The sequence below is a fragment of the Falco naumanni genome, chromosome 11, assembly GCF_017639655.2.
Source record: "Falco naumanni isolate bFalNau1 chromosome 11, bFalNau1.pat, whole genome shotgun sequence".
Taxonomy (NCBI): domain Eukaryota; kingdom Metazoa; phylum Chordata; class Aves; order Falconiformes; family Falconidae; genus Falco; species Falco naumanni.
Window position 1 is genome coordinate 27376192 of NC_054064.1, and position 22260 is coordinate 27398451.

At 39.3% G+C, this 22260-nt stretch overlaps 1 protein-coding gene across 4 annotated transcripts in view; it reads right to left on the reverse strand.

The window, feature by feature from the left end:
* Positions 1-18166, reverse strand: part of LOC121095490 (BEN domain-containing protein 5) — a 964914-nt gene extending 946748 nt beyond the window's left edge. For all 4 annotated transcript variants that reach the window (XM_040610380.1, XM_040610378.1, XM_040610379.1 and 1 more), the window contains exons 1-2: positions 18128-18166; positions 100-222 (exon numbers count right to left, since the gene is read on the reverse strand). In XM_040610380.1, coding sequence (XP_040466314.1) covers positions 100-222; positions 18128-18158 — 154 coding nt within the window. In that variant the 5' untranslated portion in view covers positions 18159-18166. The remainder of the gene's footprint in view (positions 1-99; positions 223-18127) is intronic.
* Positions 18167-22260: the final 4094 nt, after the last annotated feature.

Sequence of the window (22260 nt, forward strand, 5' to 3'; positions counted from 1 at the left end):
TCTTTAGAATTAAGACACTTTTTATAAAGATGAGAGATATAGTTGAAGTATTAATATATTGACAACTCCATAACATAAAATAATGCTGAAAATGCTTACCACTTTCAAAACAGGCATCAAATATAAGATGTCCTTTTTTAGGCTGTCCACAATATCCAGCTGGAAGAACAGTATGCTTGCTCACATTCCCTACTATGATATCATCACTTCCTAGGGCACTACCTGTTGCAGTAAAAGAAAAAAAAAAAGCATGAGCATAAAAGCTATAAACTAGAAAAAAAAATAGAAGGATATTCCTCCATGCTTTTCTACATAACAAGAAATTTGCAGCAGTAAATGAACTCTTCAAAGTTTATTTAAGAATTTGGATATAATAATGGCATCATATGTTAAAGCTTCTCTAAGTAACAAACCACACAGCATGGTTTCTTGCACATGCGTATCCTGTGGCTGAACACTCTCATATGCAATAGTCTGATATTCAGCTGAATCCACTTCTTTCAACCGGAGCTCTGTAATACATATATTCTGCATGGATTCCCTAGAATTGAACTCCTCAGCAGCATCTTACTTTACCATAATCCTCAGCAACATCTTCCTCACTATAAGCATTAATGGGATCTTATTCCCCTATCTTGCTGCCTATTTTCATGCATCTTAAATGGCCTTAGAACCTTTGAGACTTAAGTCCCACTCATATCTGAAATTTGAATATTATTAGAGAGGAGAGACATACATTCATGGAGGTATATGATTATCTGAGCCTTGCTTGCTTTGGATACAAAACTCAGAAGAACTTAAATATTTTTTAAAACATGGGGGTTATTTCCTAATAAAACATATAAGAACATAAATTTTCTATACAATAACATTATTTTTGTCAAAATATATCAGTAGTGTATATACTGAAAGCTTTGTCCTTCCAGTAAAATTATACTATTTGCAGTATACAAAAAAATTGTTTCCAAACAGGAATGAAAGAGCACAGTGATTTTTTCATTTGAGAAATGTACAAGGAATAAAGTCTGTATATTATATTATACATTAATATTATACTATAGTCAAAGAAATACACAATAATATAACTAGCAGTTCATTCTTCTGACATTGGCTCAGCATTTTCTTCACTATTTACTGTTCGGACAACAAGTATTCAACAATAGAAAAACTATCTTCTCTGTTACAGAAAACTAGAAGAAATGTGAGTGCCTTCAAGTGCAGAAGGCATGTGATGGAATAATGGGATGATAATATCTTATTTCACTCTGATAAATAGGTCTACTAAGGCTTCTAGAAATAGACTTTTGGTCTGTACTGATTTTTTGACATTTAAATGGGTTACAGGGGATGATGAATGTGACATAGAGCTCAATTTGTTTTATTTTTATATTGAAAACTATTTCACACAAATGTTACAAGCAATTCATATTGGCCCTGAATGATGAAAACAGCTTATTAATTAAAACTGACCTTTCCATACATAAATGTATTCCACCTCTTGAGGCAAAACACCTTAGCTGAAGTAACAAATTATGTCAACATCTTAGTGACACCACAGTTAAAGGGTCTGTCAGGCTTTCTATTATATCCCATATTTTCAGAGGTATATAAATCCCAGGTTAAAAAATATGTATATCCATGTTAACACTCAGCATATAAATCCCCAGTCTTCCCAGGGAAGAAATTTGTAACTTATTCTTTGAGAAGTACTACAACAGACAAAGATAATTTAGAACTTTTCTTACTTTAGAATAATCCACAGTTAGATATTAATTAATGCATGCGAATAATTTTGGTAAAATATAATATTTGCACCCTCATGGTTATTTGTTTTAGACTGAATAATTGCCCACAGATAGCAGGCTGCAGCATTTAAACTCATTTCTTTAAATGTAAAATTACAACTTATATTTTTAGGTAGATGTTTTTTTACCAGCACGATGATACAATTTGCCTAAAGGCAGGTAACACCACAGGCAAACTTACACCTGGATGGGGCATCTGTGTATCTGTATGGCCATGATTGTGTCACTTGATACAATTCATTCCTCTGCATCATGCAACCTGTAATTCAGAACAGCAGCCACAGGAAAACCATTTCCTCAGTTGCAGTTCAGTGCCACTTTGACTAAGAGCCCCCATATACCTGTCACAGTTAGTCAGGTTAATCATTTGTAATCCACCACATAGAATCAAGGATACAAAGAAAAATTCAGGGAAAAACTGCAGATCTCCACCAAGAAAGCATGAGCTGCCAGGGATCAAACTGAAAGAATGGGAGGCAGGGAGTCAACTGAGTAGAGCTGTAAAAAGCTGAACTCCTCCTGGTAAATGCTCACTTGTAAATCTCAGCTAAAAGTAACAGCTTCTTGTAATCTTAAAAGATAGATGGGAAACACCATTAGATAAAGATGTAGAAACTAGAAAAGATTACATTCATAATACTTCAACCATAAGACAGTGTAGGAAAAGCAGGCAGAAGACAGAGCTACACCTCCTTTTCCACCTAACTGAAAAATGAGAAAATCTGCCAATGGAGTCTTTACATGATGCAGAAGGAAGCTGTCAAGTAACTGTGTCCTAGCAAAAAGTTTCCATCTGCTCCTCCTGGCCCAACGCAGCCATTCAGAAATGAGAGTAAAATCATCAAATAGCCTATAATTCATAGTCATTTAATAATATTCATCTCTCCTTGCATGTTCTTTACTACACAGTACTTTGAATATTCAGAATGTACTGTTGTTATATTTTGAGTTATATTATCTTTATTTAATCTCTAAACACACAAAACTGCAGTCTTTGAACTTCACTTTATTATAGAGCACAACAGCATTATGTTCCTTCTGGCATGTTCTCCTTGGGTGATAAAGAAAAGGCCAGACTACTGGCCAAAAAACAGCCTGCATTGCTGTATTACTAGATTATAAGACATGGTTTCACGCTTGTCTGTTCAGCAGATGCAGTGAGTGTTGCTGAGAATACATTACCATCTTCGGACAGAGGCGACTGTTAGACTGAGCCGTAAGTTCTCTGGCCAGTAAAGAGATAGTGTCCTCACAACTGGGGAGCCCTAAGTAGATTTTCCTGACTAAAAGCAAAGATGTACGACAGAGCCTTGTAGGGAAGGGAAACAATACTTCTATCTGAAACATACTGAAGGGGAAAGAAGAGAATTAACTGAAGTATATCCTGCACATCACACTTAAGGAGACCAGATTCTCCTTTGAAAAAAGGTTAGGTAAGACAAGCAAAGGCAAAAGTAACTTAGCAAAGAAATTTTCTCAGACTGTAGGTCTTATTTTGTCAACTATTTTTTTATACGCTTTAAGACACATAGCTATTTTATTCTAATTCTTCATAGCTTAAACTCCTGGAGTTTCCAGCAAATCCCTAGGATTTACTTTTACCCCAGTATTAAACTTCAACGGTAATTTTCTATCAGGTATGAAATCTGTAGGTGTCTGAAATCTCTGTAAGTATATAAGGCTTTAAAATAAAACCTGGACAGACTCTTCTGGTATCCACATTCATCACTATTGTCATCGTGGACATATTTCAGATCAAACTAGTGAAAATGAAAAGAATCAGTTCCAGGGGCCTGGGATTCTTAGGTGGAAGAGTTTGGAAACTTCCAGAGCTTCTTGCTATTCTTAAGTTCAAAGGGTAAAGTCAACATTTTTGTCATGATGATGAAAACAGTATTTGCTACAATAAACATCATGCAAATTTAGGTGTATTTTCTTTAAAAACTGCAGTTTCTAGAGGAAAGTACCTCTTAAGTAAGTAGTAGTTACTCTTTGAATTGGGTAAACAACAAGCCCAGCTTCCAGCTGTCACAAACTTCAGAATCCACAGTTAGCAGCCAGCAGCTACCCTCATGCTACATTAGGTAGGAGAGCACAGCTGCTTTAAAAAAGACATAGAAAAATATAGAGTGAATTTGCCTGGAAAACCTGCAACATTCTTACAATCACACTTACTGCCTAATAAGCATAGCCAATTAGAAAGGTAAGTTAACGTGAAAAGATACAAAAACTGCTAATGATCTTTGTAGAAGTCTGCTTTAAACATTACAAACATCATCAAGAACCTCTCATTCTGCTACAAGACACTTATTTTAGAACAAGATCAGGATACATTTTGCTACTAAAAATTTCTATGGCATAAAGATCTAATAGCCAGATTCCCATCATCCAAGGCCCAGGAAAAGTTTTCAGATATCCTAACAAAGACCTGCATCAGCCTTGAGCAGTACTGTTATTGTAACCCCACACAAAGAAGGGAATCTGAACTCTCAATACAGTTTGCAACAAACAAAAATTCATTCCGATGACCAATGGCAACTCTATTAGCTCCTAAATATAACAAGTCTCTAGATCAACATCATTCAACTCAAGTTTTGAGCAAGTAACACTTATGGAGGATATGCCAGTAACAGTGTCTTTTCCACAAATCAGAAAACTGCCAACAGTGTAATTTTAGCAAAATTATATTATATAATATAATTTACAGAAATTTATAGGCATTATGGCAGATTATATCCTCCAATTCTTTTTTTTTTTAATAAAATCTTTTCAATCATTGTGCCTAGGCTTCAGCATCACTGCTACTCAAGAAGACTTATTTCTGCTATGAACTCTGAATAGTCTATGGCCATTCTAAAAATCTAAAAATCCTACAGGCAGCAGCAGGCAGGAGCTTGGAGTTCCAGCTCCACTGGCCTTAAAAATGCTAAGAAAAAGAAGAAAACACAACTATAATTGAGATCTTCACAGCCATGTATCCTGCAGCAAGGATTGGGCATAAACCTGAGAATCTAAACACACTGCAGAGAGCTCTGTCAATCTGAAATGTGAATTCACAGTCACCATGATCTGAAAAGAAATGGAAGAAATTATGTTAACACTACAAATCCCAGGGTTTGGGAAAATATGCAGCATGGTACCAACCACACCTGCTGCCTCACATTCAAGTACTGTGCCCATACTGTCACCATTACCCATTTCAAAAGTCAAGCAGAACAAGGAAAATGCTGATTATCACAGACAGCATTCCCATACAGCTTGGTCTAGTTCTAAAAAATAGTAACAGTGGGTCATTATTCAGAAACCAAATTTGAGATAAAGCATCTTTAAAGTAATTGTCTCTTCAATTACTTTCCTCCTCCCGTTTGACCAACAGACTGCTTGTCAAGGGTCTATCTCCAAACTGTAAGAGGATATTCATATTTAAGGAAATATGCTGAATAAAAGACAAGCACTGGTTTAGCAGAGATTATCAGGTAAATTCAGAGTTTTGCAAAGGTTCTGAAAATACTCAGAAAAAATAAACTGCAAGTTTACTGCCAGGAACTTGAAAAAGCTTGTGGTAGGTTGCATAAATAGGAAGGAAACATGGTAATGTATTGTTTGGGGGGTTTTAATTTTACTGCACAAGTAACTCTCTCTACAGAGGCTACCAGACAGCATACCCTTTTAACCTCCCTAACCCAATTCCTTGGCTAATGCACTGTAAACTTTTTACTTTGGGCTAAAAGGCATATGTATACCTAAACACCTCATACTTCTTCAGATATACATACCCAAACTGATTTACTCTAGCAGAAGGTATAGCATAGGTGTCTCAGTCGAAGATGAAACTGGGAAAGTCTTGTTCTTACATGCAAACACGTCAAAGCAAAATGACCACTAAAGAGTTCACATGGAGTCCCTACAAAAGGCTTGGTGGTACCACAAAGAGCACTTTGCTGAAATGCTCATATTAAGCAGACAGCCTAAAGATAGCCAGGAATATAAAAGTATGTAAGGTGCTTAGCCCAAGACAAAGCTGTGAACTTATTGGCTGATCAAGTGTAAGAAGGTAATGAGAAATCTCCACTGCCTGGTCCATTCAAAATAAGTACATCCAGACAGCGATACAATTATGAATCCAAGGTCAATTATAGCTCCTTTCCAAAATGTAGTGGAGAACATTGAACTGAACACAACATCTGGCAGACAGATACTGCTCTAAACAATTACTCACTCGCAGTGACTTACAAGTTTACAGAAAAAGAAAATAAGCAAACTTGTGTTGACTTGTTTTTTTGGTTATATGTAATATTTGTTTCCAGTCTAATCTCAAAGCATAACTTCAAGAATATTTATTTATTATCTCAATGTGGGCTATCTCCAAGGATATACCTTCTTGTCAGAGGCAAATAGCAATGGAATTTTTTGTATCACTTTAGTGAAATCCAAAATGGCCAAAAAGGTATGAACAGTTTTTCCTCACGAAAATAATTAAAAAAAAATTAACGCTTTGAACTCAGCAAGCAAGAAAAATAACCATCACTCTTTTTACTGTATTTATAATCTCTAACCTATCCACTAAAATACTCATCACTAGAAAGGGAAAAAATACTGAAAAAAACAGTAGTACCAAATATGTTAACTGAAAATATGTTTATTTTAAAATACTGTAAGAATCAGTGAATTTAATCTGATATACACATTTATTCTTTAACAAGTATTTGGCATCTTGATAATATCAAAGATATCACATGATGCAACAGTTGCTATAGTAGCAATACTTCTTTAAATAAAAACAGATCAAACAAAAGCATAAAACATTAATTATAAACAAAAATGTGATGCATCACATACATCCCCAGTTAGCAGAGAAAAAGAGTAAATAATAGCTTCCTAGCTCAGCTAGTCCTCAGAGTTATATCTGCAAATATGTAATTGTATCAGCAAGTCCATCCCTTCTGGGGGATAAGAGATGGCTCAGAGAATTAGGTCCACATATGAATAATAGGAGATACTAAAAGACCAGCTGAAAAGTGCATAGGAATTCAAATACTAGGTAGGAACACCCCCAAAAAATCTTTTTCTGGCCAAGCAAGAGGAAATTCTGTGTCTAGGGATTCTGAGGCAGGAAAAGAACTGAAGATTTAAAGCAGATCCCTTGTGTGGTACTACAGAACTTCAGTGGGTAAAACTTCTTTTGCAGGGTCTTTGCGAAATCAGTTGCTTACAGTATTCAAAAAGACAAGAAGTGCATGTGAACTGTGAAAAATGATGAGTCAAAACAGATAATTGCAGGGTTTGGAATTGTAGTTAGCAGAAAACGTCAGGTAAGGGGAAACGCTCATGATACTATAATACTACCCACAAAACTGAAAAAAGGTGTTGATGGTTGAAGTCACTCACTAGTATTTGCTGGTACCATCCTAAAATTATGTATTTCCTACACAGCCTAATCTTGAAACAAATCATTACACACCTGGTTTTGCATTATATGAGAAAGGAAAGGAAAGGTTCACGGATATAAGCTATGTATATATCCACATATGCTATGTGTATATATCCATGTTTCAACAGCTGCCCCAGGTATTGGGCATTGATTTAACAAAAGCAGGTTATCAGGCACATTAATGAGACACATGTATATAACTATGTATTTTCATTAACTTTTCTTTGACGAGGTTTTTAAATGCAGAATGATTACATGCAAAATGCTTATGAAAAGATATTTCTGAACAACCTCAAGAAATAGCACCAGCCAAAGGATATTGATTTAGCTAGTTATTGCTGGTGCAGATCAAATTTTAATTTCCATGTATAATACTTCAGGTTTCATACAGAAGGTATGAAACAGGCTTAATCCATACTTTCACTGATAAAGCAACAGCAGATCTGGCCTACAGACTACACTGACCATTTCCCTCCTATACAATAAAAACCATATTTTATTGCAAAACCTGTTTTCAATATAAGAACACTACTTCCTCCATGCTTTTTTTTTCCTTTATCCACACTGTATATTCTTGAATAAATAGGGTTTTTTCTGATTTAAGAGCACAAGATATAATTACATGACCAACAGCCAGACCCTGAATAACCCAACCAGGAGTAAGCACTATATCAATTAGGTGGGTTTTATCCTACGAGAACTGCACAGTTAAAAATTGTTTTAATGACAGCCTAACTGCAAGAAGTCATGACAAAATACATTTCTAAATTAAAAATAACTCACATTGAGGCAAGATAAACACAACTAAAGCATCTGATATGTAGTAACCAGTGCAATGACCCCAACCCATGATTATGTAGCCTTCAGTGCCTACTAAAGTTGAAATCTCTGTAAGCCAACAACTTCTGTGTCTCCTTTCTTTAGGATCAACTGATTCTCAGCTGGGAAACTGAAAAAGACTCAACAGGTAATAATTATTCCTGATACAACAAAGAAGTAGGTTTATTCGAGCTTTTGAAAAAGGCCAAGGCTTTACGTATTTTAGTTGCCCTGGGTTTCATATACCTCAGTCCTGACTATCACATTCAAAATGCTTGCCCACAAAAGGCATCTCCTAAAGTAGTAGGTATGAAGTACTATGGAAGTCTTTCAAGAATATCAGCGAAGTCAAATAAGAAACACATAAACAGTGCTTTTTCCGTTCATGGAAATTACCCCTTTCATGTCAAATTCCTAGCCCTTTCAATGTCTTACTATGTTTGCTGATCGAACGGGAGCTTTCCAGACCTTTATTTAAAGAGATACCTATGTCATATTTTGGAAAGCATGAGCTTATCTGCTGTAATCCCAGCAAGGCCAACGGAAGACAGCTATAGCTGTGATCCTGCACCTGAGCTAATAAGCTGTGTCATGGACATTATTTCAGGTTCAGCACCGAGGTGATACAGCTGTGCCTTCTAATTTGGATCAGGCTTTTATCTCTTCTCAGGTATTCTTCAAAAGCAATCAGCCTGATGAGCCTCAACAAGCCATCTGTGGTACCGCATCAAACCCGCTATTCAGAGGGGTTTGATTTCTCAATATCCAAAGTGTGACTGCTGTAAATTTGTTGTGGATGCACCTGTTCAAACAAAAAAAATTATTTTATTATCACTAATTCTAGCATTCGGGAGACCTGAATTCAATTCCCAACTCAGCCACCAACATCTTTATGGGGGTAATGAATCCTTACACATAGGAAACTAGGCCTTCCATGAAGGCTCCACAGAGCAAAAAGTCCTGTGGGGAAACACATCAGCAGCTTTGCATACCACCATATTTCTCTTCAAGACCCTGTATTTCACAAACACTTGGAAGAGAGGTAGTTGCACACTGCTACAACAGCTTGGGCCATCATTAGGAATGGGATAAGTGAAAACCAAGTGATAGAAGTTCACTGACAGTTTCCATCCTGTGTATTACGCACCATAATTGATGCATCCTTCTTCGGGTTGAAATTTTATTTTTCCTTGACTCTTGAATATGCGTAATTTAAAGATGTGGTTTTACTCTTGCTTCTGATTGACTTTTTGTCTAGAGGTAGGCATGACTTCTGTCAATCAATTTAAGTCAACAGTAGTTTCAGACACTTAATTTTTTCACTTTGGAGTTAAAATCTTCTTGACTACTACATATTTGAATAAATTTGGGGATTTTAATGCTACTTCTGGAATAATTTGTTCCCTGAGGTTGCTGAAATCAATTCCACTATTAATTACTGTCATAGTTATAATTACTCATTGAAAGAATTCCTTTAACTTCTTAGTTGAGACTAGCACCTTTATCCCCTACTTTCCAAAACAGTCCATTCCAAAAAGTCGCATTTTAAGGCACTGAGAATATCTTCACCTAAGTGTTGCCCATTCACATTGCTGCATTTACTCTTTGGTTAATAAACACTTCTGCATAACCTAGTATTTCATATGAAATAATTATGATTGCGGTATTTTATTTTATTCACAAAGTATATGGACTGCATAGCAAAAAATTTAAATATTGTTTCAGAATACCTGTTTTGTAACATAGAAAAGTCAGCAAAGCAAACTTGATCTATTAACTTTCGCATCAGCAACACAACAGGAATTTAACTATAGAAAACACAACTAATACACTATATTCAGCAGTTTTTAAGTAAGCATGTGTTAAGTTGATACATTATTTATAGGAATATGAAATGCATACAAAGTATTTCAAATATTTGGAGCACAAACCAAAATCTACCTACACGAAGGCTTACATAGAGAAAGCTCAAATTACTGATTATTGGTACTGCTTAGAAATAAAATAAGCAACAGATATACTTGTTTTCAGGGTAGTTACAAGACATCTGTTATTCTGCTGTACCACAGACTTTGGATATAGTTAAGTAGTACAGAGGCAAGTTTATCTCACAATCCTATTTTACATGGACAGTTCCTCTGAAATAATGCCATAGGCTTTGGATTTTTATAGGTTATTTGAGAATTTTTTCATTAATCAAGTGCATCATACTACCTCATCTGCATTACATATGCATGAAAATGTGATAGCTACTTGATAGGTGTTACCCAGCTCTAAAGTCTACTGTAATCACCCAGTAACTTTGCTGCTTATTGCAAATGAAAACACATCAGTAGACCTGTAATGAATCCAGCTGGGCTTTCTTTGGAAAGGATTCCTGCTGCTCTGCTCTGGTGAATCACCGGAACTGATGTTCCACTTGTTTTTGTGGAGATTGAAATTTAACACGTTTTTCAAGGTGGTTATGAAGCTATAAGTAAAAGCAAAATCTTGCCAGTTTTCACTCATGATTATGAGATCCACTGCTAAGTAAACAGCTTTATGATTTAGCAAGTAAACAAAACACAGTTAGATAACTTATTTAATTATAAGAATTAAGCTAACTATTTTATCCCCCCATCCCCTCTTCCACACTTGATTTTTACCACAATGAATCTATGAAGTCAGCCAGTTAACCATACTGAGAGAACAGGGACACATATGTATATTAGAAAATATATGTATCACACTGTATAAGATTTAGCCTCTAACCTTAATACATTACTTATCCTAAAATAGAACCAACCATGAAAACACTTTACTATATACATATATACATCAAACTCTATGCCCAACATTTGCAGGATCACAGTCCTAGATTTAATACTAAAGTCAACATCTCTGAATTTGCACAGCCTGTGACAAAATGAAATTGAAGCTATTATTATTATTATGGTAGAGCAGCTTTCCAAACCATTCTGGCATACAATGAGTAAAACTACTTCAAAAAATGTCACAGTACAAAGCAAACTAGCAAGTTGCAACAAGGCTTTACTGTTGGTCAGATTCTACTGCCTATGCTGTTTCTCCATCCTCCAAAGGCCAAACCACAATCCTCCTTCTCTCTGCTGCCTGACATCCTCTCCCATACTCCTCAGGGCTATTTAACCACCTAGCGGGAACGAGCTACAGCTGCACATCATCCATGCCAATCAACCCACTGCCTTCGTAGCAAGGCCACAGCTGCATATTATCCACATTAATCAACCCATTGCCTTCACTCCTCTACAAAAAAACATATTTAAAATTTAAAAATATAGCACTTCTTAAACGACAGGCTCGGCCTGTGGCAAAGTCAAGAAACTGAGTTGTGGGGACAATGTGACAGGGAAGTGGGGACATGGGACACATAGGTGTGTGCCCATAACCAGCTCTCGATTACTAGTAAATCGGTTTATCTCCATAACTGCAGGCACAACTTGAGCCTAGAAGAATTTATTACCTCAGGTACAATGCAATCTAAACATAACAATTCTGCATCAAGGCTCTGCATGCCAACTACTTTTGGTGATTATTTGAGAAAACTAAGCTGGTTTCTATAGAATCACATAGTTCTGGAAAGGGCAGCACAATCAGTCCTCCAGGAACAAGAGTGACGTAGCACAATGCACACACCTAGGTGGGTGTGCTGGAGCCAGTCCGCATCCAGCAGCACCACTGCTGAGCAGAAGCAGCACCACTGGATCTGAATGACATTAGCAGTAAATATCTGTACCAAACTCCTCTCTGTATCCTCTAGCACCTCATTTAACTGGGGGACGGTGCTTTCTGTCATCAGGGTATCCTAGCTCTTTATTTAAAAAAAAAAAAAAAAAAAAAAAAAAAAAGTAAGTATGATTATACAGCCATTCCACTCTATTATTTTTGTCCCTAAACAGGTGTTGCTGGAGGAAAGAGGAACAGGAGGAAGGAAAATCTCTGCGTGTAAACAAGTTGTCCATTTCTTCTGTGAAAGGTTACAGCTATTGGTATTAGGTGTCCCATTTGGAAAGCAGGCTTGTGCTGCAGAACTAACTTTCCCAGTCCTGCTAGTGGCCCCATGGAGATCAAGCCAGTTACATTTTAACACAAGAAGCTGACTCTAAAAAACTATTTTAATGAGTATTAAATCTATAAAGCTCAACTTAAAAAGAAACAGAAATGCTATGCAGGCCATGTAAATGCATTCTGAGGTTGATCTGGTTTTTTGCATGAGACTTCTGCCTATAAATACAGTGACAGCAACACTAAAGAAACTTGCAGAAACTTCTGTTTTACAAATTTCAGTACAAAACCTATTAAAATTCTCAATATGTCTCATTTTACTTTTTACAAATTCAAAAACTCTCACAAGTGCTAATAATTAATAGGGTGCTTTGAACTTCACTGGAAGAAAAAACAGGAGGCTTGAGGTAAGTAACTCTCAGAAGCTTTGATTATTTGTCAAAGAAAAAACTGATAGAAATATAGCTAGGAAATGGTAAACCATTAAAAAATGGCAACTGGAACACCCAACTCATTCGTGTTTCTGTCTTTTTCTGAAATTATATCTTCTGGCTCTATAAAGCCTTCATTAGTATTTCTCAGGTCTCCTTTTGTGGCAAATTATGTAATAGGAATATGATCAAAGCTGTAAGTACCAAAAATATATTAGCAGCTCTTCCTCAACGAATTCTTCTATTGGGGATTGTTTCCACTAGATAACTGAAAAAGTTGGAAATTAGTTAAATATCAGTCTACTGGCAACAAAGTATAATGATTATTACATTATTTTTCTGCAGCAACTACAGTTAATTTTTATGTATCACTTTAATTAATATTCCAACTTAAGCAGCAAAAACTGAAGTAGTTAATGGTCTCTTACAGAGTGCCTCAAATTTACTAACAAACCTTTTTCCATATCATCTGGATTTCAAACCACCTATGCTAAAATGTACCCATGCTTGCTATCAGTAAGTTCTGGCAAATGTGTTTGTAAAAAAACACATTTTAGATTTGTTTACAAATACATCCTGCAGCATTTTATAAACAACTGTAAATAGTTCTTCATGGCGTGTGAACATCTGCAAGTCTGGGCCCAGTACCCTTACAGTTTTCCACTGACTTCTGTAATCTTTTTGTGTAGACAGGAAGAGTGGGCAGATCCCTTTCAGCATGAAGACTACAATGTCTTTTCCCAAACACGGGAATTCAGCTATGTTTACAGGCTTGTAAGCTACATTGTTTACATACACTTGAAAATTCAAAAATAATTTAAGGACAATTCAGTTGAAGAAATGAAATTTGCCTGGAAGACCAAAAGTACCACTAATATATGGTGTTATTTTAAAGACCAAGATTAAATAATATTGTTAAAGTAATTAGCTGATTTTTCCTCTTTTAAATTTCATCATAGCTACTGAATGAGAAGTTCCAGTTATGAAAAAGGCCTATATTTAAAGACAAATAAATTAGGTTGTCTTATTTAGTTCAGCTTTTTATTGATAATTAAGGCCACCTAAAAGAAAGTTCCTGATACTATAATGTGTTCATGCCATATGCAATGTACAATATTTTTAATAGAATAACTATTCTTTTTTGAAAGAATAATCAAAACCTATAGTCCATCTCAGCACTACCATATTAAAATCAATTAGAAAACACCGCAGAATTTACACAGCTATTCTATCAAGCCTTCCACATACAGAACTCTGAAATAACGATCTCAACATTAAGTATTTTAGAAATGTTAATTACTACCCAAACTTGGGGAAGAGGGGGGTTTAAAGCTCACCTCCCTGAACCCGTCAGCCTAGCTATGAACGCTTTCAAAAATTCTAACCATTCTTAATATGAAATGTGACTTAACATAGCTCTGCAAGGTATCTATCATGACACGTAAATAAACATGAAAAACTACACATTCAGCTGGGAAATCTGCTTGTTCCGATAGCAAGGATCTTTGGTCTAAAGACATATATTTGTATCCTATCCAGTACTGTGAGTAAATGCCTTTTTTTTGCTTTCACTATGATTTCAGTGATGATGACCCAATGAAATATCAGAAATACTAATACCCACAAAATGACTAGCAACTGTGGAATAACACATATTAGAACTGTCAATCCAGGCTAATATGCAGCTGCCTCAGATAGGAAACTATTACAGAACTGAGAGATAACCTGCACCCTTTGATCATTCAGGCCTCTGGAAGCAAGTCTTCCGAAGGTAATATAGATGCCTAGAAGAATAAGAGTAACCTGGGGAGAATGAGATAACTAGTGAAATTTTACCTAGATCCATGTCTGAAAAGTTAAACACTTTCATGTAGTTCATGGGTCAAAAAATTAGTAAATACAAGCATTCTGTACTCACTTTGACCTACTCCTAAATCTTCCTTAGAGAAGCTAATAACATCCTCTTTGCTACAGAGTAAGATCTATTTTTGAAGAAACTTAACAAAACTGGCTGTCTTTGCTATATCTCGTGTCTTCCAAAGGTCTGAGACATCAAGGTTAGCTGAACAGAACTAGAAGTCAAACCAAGAAGCTCCTGAAGCAACCAACTAGTCTTAATCACCTTCATTCTCCTGCAGACTTAATTTGTGAAGATTTAAGTTGCTTTTAATTTGGATTCCCAGCTTGAGACATAAAGGTTTCAGCCTGGAAACCCAGACAGGGCAGCGTACAAATTTACAGTTGATTGCAGAAAGCTGATTTGAGCACTTCCAAGGAAAGAGCTAGGACTAAGGAGCCAAGTGCAATGGGAAAATGATTGATTAATCCAGGGTAAAGCGAGTTGATTTGCAGCACTCTAACCAAACATCAGAACACAGGAACTATTTTAATGGATTATACCAGATGTCTGCCTAGTCCAGAGAGGACAGCACCAGAACATGAACTCCACAGCAGACAGATACGAGATAAACTACCTTCCATATCATGTCTCAATCTCATTTGAAACAGACAGATTAGTTTAAACCATTATATAGAAAACAATAGTGAGTGTAGTGTAACAGTATAATGGTCTAAATATAAAAGCTTTGGTATATAGACAATATAAAAGCTAATGGTAGGCCATCTTCTGAAGTACTTTGTGAAATTCTGTGGTCCTAGCCCCTCTCCTCAATTAAAAAAAAAAAAAGTGCAAAAATTTGCAAGTTATTACAGAAACAAAAATCTTCTACAAGAAAAAGGAATGGAAATATGAAAAGATCTGCATATACAGAGACAATAAATATAATTACCAGTGTAAGAAAGATTAACAGATTTACTTTTTCTATAACAGAAGTATGAGTAACTAATAAAACTGAAATGAAAAATTCTTAATTATAAAAAGGTATGTTTTCCATAAAGTATAATTAACATACAAAGCTTCTTGACACAGTATATTATCAAAGCTGAGTGTGGAGGGGGTGTAAGCATCTTAGATGTATATAATTCAGTATCAGATAATATTTAGGAAGAAAGCTAAATTTTAGAGTCACCCTTCTGTTAAGTGTACATTATATTCTTCCTGACATCTTTCCTTGACACTGACTCTTGTCAAACACAGGTTACTGAATTAAATCAGTAAAGAATGGTCCATAACATTAATCTCTGTGGCTATAAAGCATGGATAAGTTACCTTTTTCTGTAACTCAGTTTTCTTACTTGAAAATTACAAATAATAATCATTATTTCAAGATCAGAAGATAAGAATTAGTTATTAATTCTGTTTTCTGATCCAGGAATAATAACATGATGTTTCTGTAAAAACAAAACAGCAAGTATAATGTAGTCATACTTGCTAAATCAATTTATATGCTTTGAACAATGTTTGGTCCTTCTGTAATGGCTTCATTCTCCTTACAACCATACATAAAAATTTAAATTTGTGCAAAATGCAGGTTCCAGAGCTAGATTCCTGTATCTCCTAAAGACTGGTCCAGATCTCGCATATCATGAAGACATACTTAGTAGTCAGGATGCACCAAAAACGTTTCCCAAGTGCATTACGAGCACATCAAGAGCATTAGTGTCACCCAGCACTAAGCGGACAAGCAGGTTCTTTTGGGGACCTGCCAAGGATCCCTTAGAAACCAAAGTTTAAAGGGGAATGGGGTGGGGGGGGAGAAAAAAAAGAAAAAACTACATCGCCCCACCTTTTTTTTTGTACAGCCTACTTTCCATGTCCTTTCTCAAAAAATGGTCCAAGATAACAAGATTGCTTCCCAAGTCCCATTGATCTCTGCGAGTTTGTGGTCTTTTTCCTATGACTGTGGTTCTTTGCATTTCTAATTCCTCATCTGGCTCCTCCAAAAAAGAAGGAACTGTAAATCAAGACTTGCAAAGTGGCCAGACAGGCATTGCAAAACTTAAGCAGACGTGTATCAGGAACATGCAACAAAACAGGATTTCCGCACAAGCTGAAACACAACATTTATGATAAAATCACATATTAGTTAGCTGCAATGGGTAGATGTGGAGAAGGGTCTGACAAGGTTGAAAATAAAAAGCAAATACTGTAAGTCTGCAGATTTAAATAATACAGCAGAGAACACAATACAAGAGCATGTTTATGCACTGATCTGGAAATAGTAGGAAAGTTACACTGTATATTAAAGAAAGTTACTGACAACAGCAAAGACACAGGTAGATGAAGTAGGTAGGAAAGCTGACAAAGTCAAAGAGCCACTGGAGATTTGTTTTCCTGTTTCACAGCACAGTCAGGGCTCATCAGCTGTGTTTAGTAGTGTCACACAACACAGTGGATGAAAAGAATCACCTGTCTCATGGACAAGTTTAATGTACAATCAACTGCACAGTATGGTTTGTAGGTTTCATCAACAGCACAGCTGAATACGGGGAATTCAAGAACCTTACAGCAAATCCATTTAGATGCAGCATTTGTAGGTTTTTTTTTCACCTTAAGTGGCCCAAAAATCCAAAATCAGTTCTATGGATAATGCATCTTCATTTGGAGCCACTTCTGAGGCTGAAAAGCACAGGCACAGCAGCTAACACAGTAGGCTAGGAAAATGAACTTTGGGTTCAGGAATGCAGATAGTTTATGTATGATGCTGTGGGATATTAAATATTCAGAAAAACTGTCACCTTTGTTTCATCCTCCAAATGTTAAGATCTCTAATTTTCAGAACTTATTTTGGGGAGGTTTGTTTTCACACAGGTTGGAACAGACCTTAACTGTGTTTTGTGACAATTGGAAAGACCCCTGTACCTATAGGATCCCTATCATTTATGAGGAAAGGCAAAAACTTCGGTTTCACAGACAAACTTATCTTCACATATACATAGTTAAGAGCCATTGTTAACATATCCTCAATAGGAAGAGGAACATTTGGCACCTTCCTTAAAGTGATGCTCATAGAATAAGGTATGTGAGGTGTAAGGCGAGCAGCAGGCTGCCCTCAGCAGCCCCCGGGGACAGGTGAAGCAGCACCTGCAGGCCAACCCCCAAGCCATCAGCCTCCTGGTGCACTTCCAGTTCCAACCCACTGTCTTCACCTGACATTCTTTCACTCTGAATAAAGCAAATCGTGGCTTCTTGAGTGAGGGGAACTCCAGTGCCCCACCGTTTGGCTCGGCTCTTCGCTCCCGTCACCTGTGCCCCCTGCGCGGGGGGGAGCGGGGCTGCCCCACCGCCAGCTTCGCCCTCGCTCCGCCGGGGCTCTGCCCCACGTCCTGCCGGCTGAGGCGGGCTCTGGCCCTCCCGCCCCCCTCCCCACGGCGGGGCAGCCCCCCTCAGGCAGGGCTGGAGCGCCTGGGGGCTCTTCCCCCTCTCCCTGCCTGAAGGGGCGCTCCCCACGACCGCTTCTCCCCCGGGAAGACGCTCCTCGTCCCCAGGGGAAGGCGCCTTGTCCTCCTCCGCAGCTCCCTGGGCAGGGGCCTCTGCCCCGGCCCCTTCTTCACCTCAGTGCCCTCGGCCAGGAGGCGCTTCCCTCCCTTTCCCCTGAGAGAAGGGCTCCGTCCCCCGCACTCAGTTGCGAGGCAGGCCCCCTCGACTGCCACAAGCCCCTGGAGAAACGGGGCTCTTCCCCTCTCCCCCCGCCCAGGCGACTGCGGCTGGCACTGACCCGTCTCTGCCGTCCTGCTCCTCTCCGCCATATTTGTTGTCATCCCCCCACCCCCCCCCAAAGAGCGAGACGCTGCCTGGGCGTCGCCATGGCAACACACGTCACCGCCAGGGGAGTCCCGCGCCCGCCCCCCCCGCCTCGCCGCCCGCCATGGCGGCGCGGGCAGCGGGCGGCCGTCCGGGGAAAAGCTTCCAGCCGCCGCGGGGAGCCCGGGGGGGCCGCGACGGCAGCGGGGTGCGCGGCGCCCGCTCCCCTCACCGCCCGGACCGGTGGCCGCCCCCGCGCTCGCGGGTGGGGCTGTCAAGCGTGAGGGCAGCGGGCGCTGCGCGAGGGCGGGAACGGCCGTGCGTGAGGAGAGCCCGCCGGCCGCCTGCCCCTGCGCGCCGCTCGCTGCCGGTGTTTACCCGCGCTGCGCGCCCGGGGGAGGCAGGGCTCGTTACCTGCTCCCCGGCGGCTGGCCCTGCCTCGGCAATTACAGTAACAGCGCCCCGGAGGACGGGGCAGCAGCCGGGTACCTGAGCCCTCAGCCGGGCCTCGCTCCCCGCCCGCGGGGAGTCGGCGCTGGCCCTGTGGTAGTCACGGACTCGGAGGAGAGGCTCGTTATGGGGGTGGTGTGCCCCTCCACCCACGGCGGGGAGCGATCACAGCCTGGAGGGGAGGGGGGAACGTTGGCTTAGGGGTCTGTGTCACCCCGGTGGGGAAGGGAGCGCATCTCTCCTGCTCTGGCTTCCAGCCTGATGCGCTGAGGTGGAGGCGCTTTAGGCAGAGATGGCAAATCCATGTGTGGGGCTGCCCCATCCTGCCCCAAAACTCAGCAGGTGAGTCTGACGTCTGACCGTGTGGCAGCTCTGTCAACTTTTTTTTTTTTTTTTTTTTTTTTTTTTTTAATATCTTAAAGCAGCCCAGTGGGGAGCTTCATTATGTGTGTGAGTGTTACCCGTCTGTCTCCTCCTAGACCTAGCAGGTGAGCCTGACCATATGGCAAATACAGCCCTGCTTCCTGGGGACGGGAGCGACTCTGTGTGCTTGTGTTTGCAAGCCCAGTGGGTGACACTCACCATGTGGCAAATACAGCAATGAGGGCTTTGGTGCAAAGGGGCTAATTATGTGTGTGTTTCCCAAGAGACCCAGCTGGTTGGGTCTGATCATGCGTGTCTCGCTAACGCAAGACCGAGATGGCAGCTTCATTGTACATCCTCAACGCAGACAGACTCCAAACTCCCAGAAGCGAGGCGAGCCATGGGACAAGTGTGGTGTTGCAAGTGCAAGCGTCAAGGCCTAGAATCATGTATGTTTGCATACGTGGGCAGACACAGGGGTGAATGCACCCCAGACTGGGTGGCTGTTAAAACTGTGGAACAAGTAGCATGTATGCAATGCTGAGCAACAGAAATGGGCACAACTGTGTTTAATGGTGATGTACACACTCATGTGTTTGCTTCCTTATAGCTGATAAATTGGTGTAACCACTTCCTAGTGACCAATGACTACTCGTGGAAATGCTCCACACTTAAAAATTAAGGCAGGTAGAATTCTGTCTTCATCTAAAGTTCTGTTCTTTAAACACCACTTCCCCTCCTTGTCTTCCTACCTGGTATGTGCCTTTTCTGTTCCAGTTCAACTCTTCTCTGTAGGGTCAGTTGCTTCCTTTCTTCCTGACTTTTGCGGACTTGTTCATTCTTCTTTCAGTTTATAGTTCTCCGGGGGGGGGGGGGGGGGGGGCGGGGTGTTGCAGCTTGTGTTGTGTGGTGTCTCTTCCTTTGCTGTTTCCTTTCTTTTTCAATGGCACTCAGGCCTCTTTCCTCCATCTACTTCTCTTCAGTCTGAGTATCTTACTTTAGTATTATATAAGCTAATTTAATATTACTTAGCCACATTCCTGTGCCAGCGACTTGATGAAATACCTGTCTGAAGTGGTGTACCAAGAGGGTTTTGTGATGAGGTTAGAAAATACACCCTTGCACAGAGGAATATTGGAGTGTGGATACTAACCTTTGCTCAGTGAGAGTCATCAAGATCCAAGCTCTGGAAAATATTTTCTAGACTTTTCCCTCTGCAGTCTTCATAAACTATAGGTGGTCACTAGCATACTACAAAGGCCGATTTGTCTTACTGCTGACAGTGAACTACAGTGAGTATACACACACACACACACATATTCTCTCCCCTATCTTTCTCCAGGCTAGCAGAACACCCGGGCCCTGTGCTCTTCCTTGTTTGTCACTGGGCAAATGATCCTGTGACATCCCTCTTCAGAATATGCCGTGTGTACTCTCATCCTTTTCTTCCATCCATTCAGATCTTTGTATTAAATGCTCTTGCACATCCATTGAGAAACATCAGCACCAATTCAGGCTTAACATAGACAAAAACATTCACTCCTGGAATCTCTCCATGTATGTGCATTACAGTATGTCCCACCTGTCTGTCTGACACAAAAACCTAACCTAATTGTTTCTTTTCCTCTTTACTTGTCTGGTCTTTTATCAAGTCTAGCTCTCTCTTTCTCTATGAAAAGGTGATCATATCTGTATCAGTAGCTAGGTTACTTTTTTGCTTCTAAGCATCTTTTATCCTGCTACAACCCCTTTCCTTCAGGTTCCCTGATATCCATGTCCCACATCGCAGCCCTCCTTCAAATAGTTTCTCGTATTAGTTACCTCTTCATTCCTTTATCCAAACTTTCCTTCCCCCCCCCAGGTCTTAGTTCTGTCCAAGTCTGCAGCTCTAGTCTGGTTTCTTATCATGTCCCCATGTCCCCTTATTCCCTTTGTTCTACTTGCTATTCCAGCTTTAGTTTCCCCTCATCCATATTTCATTCCTAACTATTAATACCCATATAGCATTTTTCATCTGTAAATTTCTAAGAATTAAGTGCCTGTAGAGAAACCTTCCATATCGGGTCTCCAGATGACCTCTTTATTCACATTTCCCTGAGAGACTCACTTCCATGGTGACCACAAATACTAATCCAAAGGCCTTTTGCATCTGCCATTCTACTAACTGAACTCAAGTACCTGCAAGAAAGTCTACTGAAATCCAAGGCATCTGGGAGAAAGCACTTTTTCCAGTCAAATTAGCTCTTCTGAGTTAACACACTTGAAAAACCTAGAAATGCCACACTCATTTTTTTTAGTCTGAGTTTAATGCTATGTTATATTCACCTCACCAAGCTGAAATGGTGTTAAATATAGATGATATGCAGTCTTTCCAAAAACAGTAAGATAATTTGACAAGAGGGAACTGGAAAGTTCATATAGAAAGTTCTTTTGAAAATAGAAAGATAACTGAATGGTGTAACTTGAATAAGGGCTGAAGAACGAAGGAAAGAGTATTAAGGAGAAGCAGTTGCTCATATTTATGTAGTTTTAGAGCACCTGAAAATATGCCAGGGTGCTCATTAGTACAGAGACTACTCTGGTCCCTGCCCTTCCAAAGCTAATAATCTAATTCTGGACATCACAACAAAGAGTAACAGAACACCATTGCAAAACACTGCTGCCCTGGTTATCTTCACACCCATTGTTTCAGCCATATTCCTTATCTCAGTGTATCCCTCCGTCCTTCAGCACCTTAGCAAGTAAAAGCTACTTCACTTTCGTGGCTCTTCACAGGTTATTCCCACCTTATTATCTTTTAATATCCTATAGAGAAACCAACGTCTTCCCCCCACACATTTCATTCAGTAATAACTCCCTACTTGTTACATTTTCAAACCAGCACCTTCCTGCTTTCCCTTGCTGCTGCTTCTCACTCCCACTCACCTAATTTTCCTCCTTTAAATCCCTCCCTTAAAATCTCCTATGCTGTGATGTCTGCTGAAGGAATGACAATGAATACTCAGCTGTGTGCCAAGATTACTGCCTATCGTGGTGACTGGTTTTGTCTTATTCTGATCTGTCTCTTGCATTCACTCCCGGACTGAAAGTGACTTGAAGCAGGCCCCTTCTTTTCACTGTGTTCGTTAAGGGTTCTGGAGTGGACTCTTAAAAACTATTATAAAAACAAAAATAAATCAAGGCAATAGAAATAAAATAGAAGTACTGGCCAAAACCAGAAACATTAGGCAATAATTCAGTTATAATTCATCAGTTTAGGTAAATTTACATAAAATATAATGTGACTGACAACTT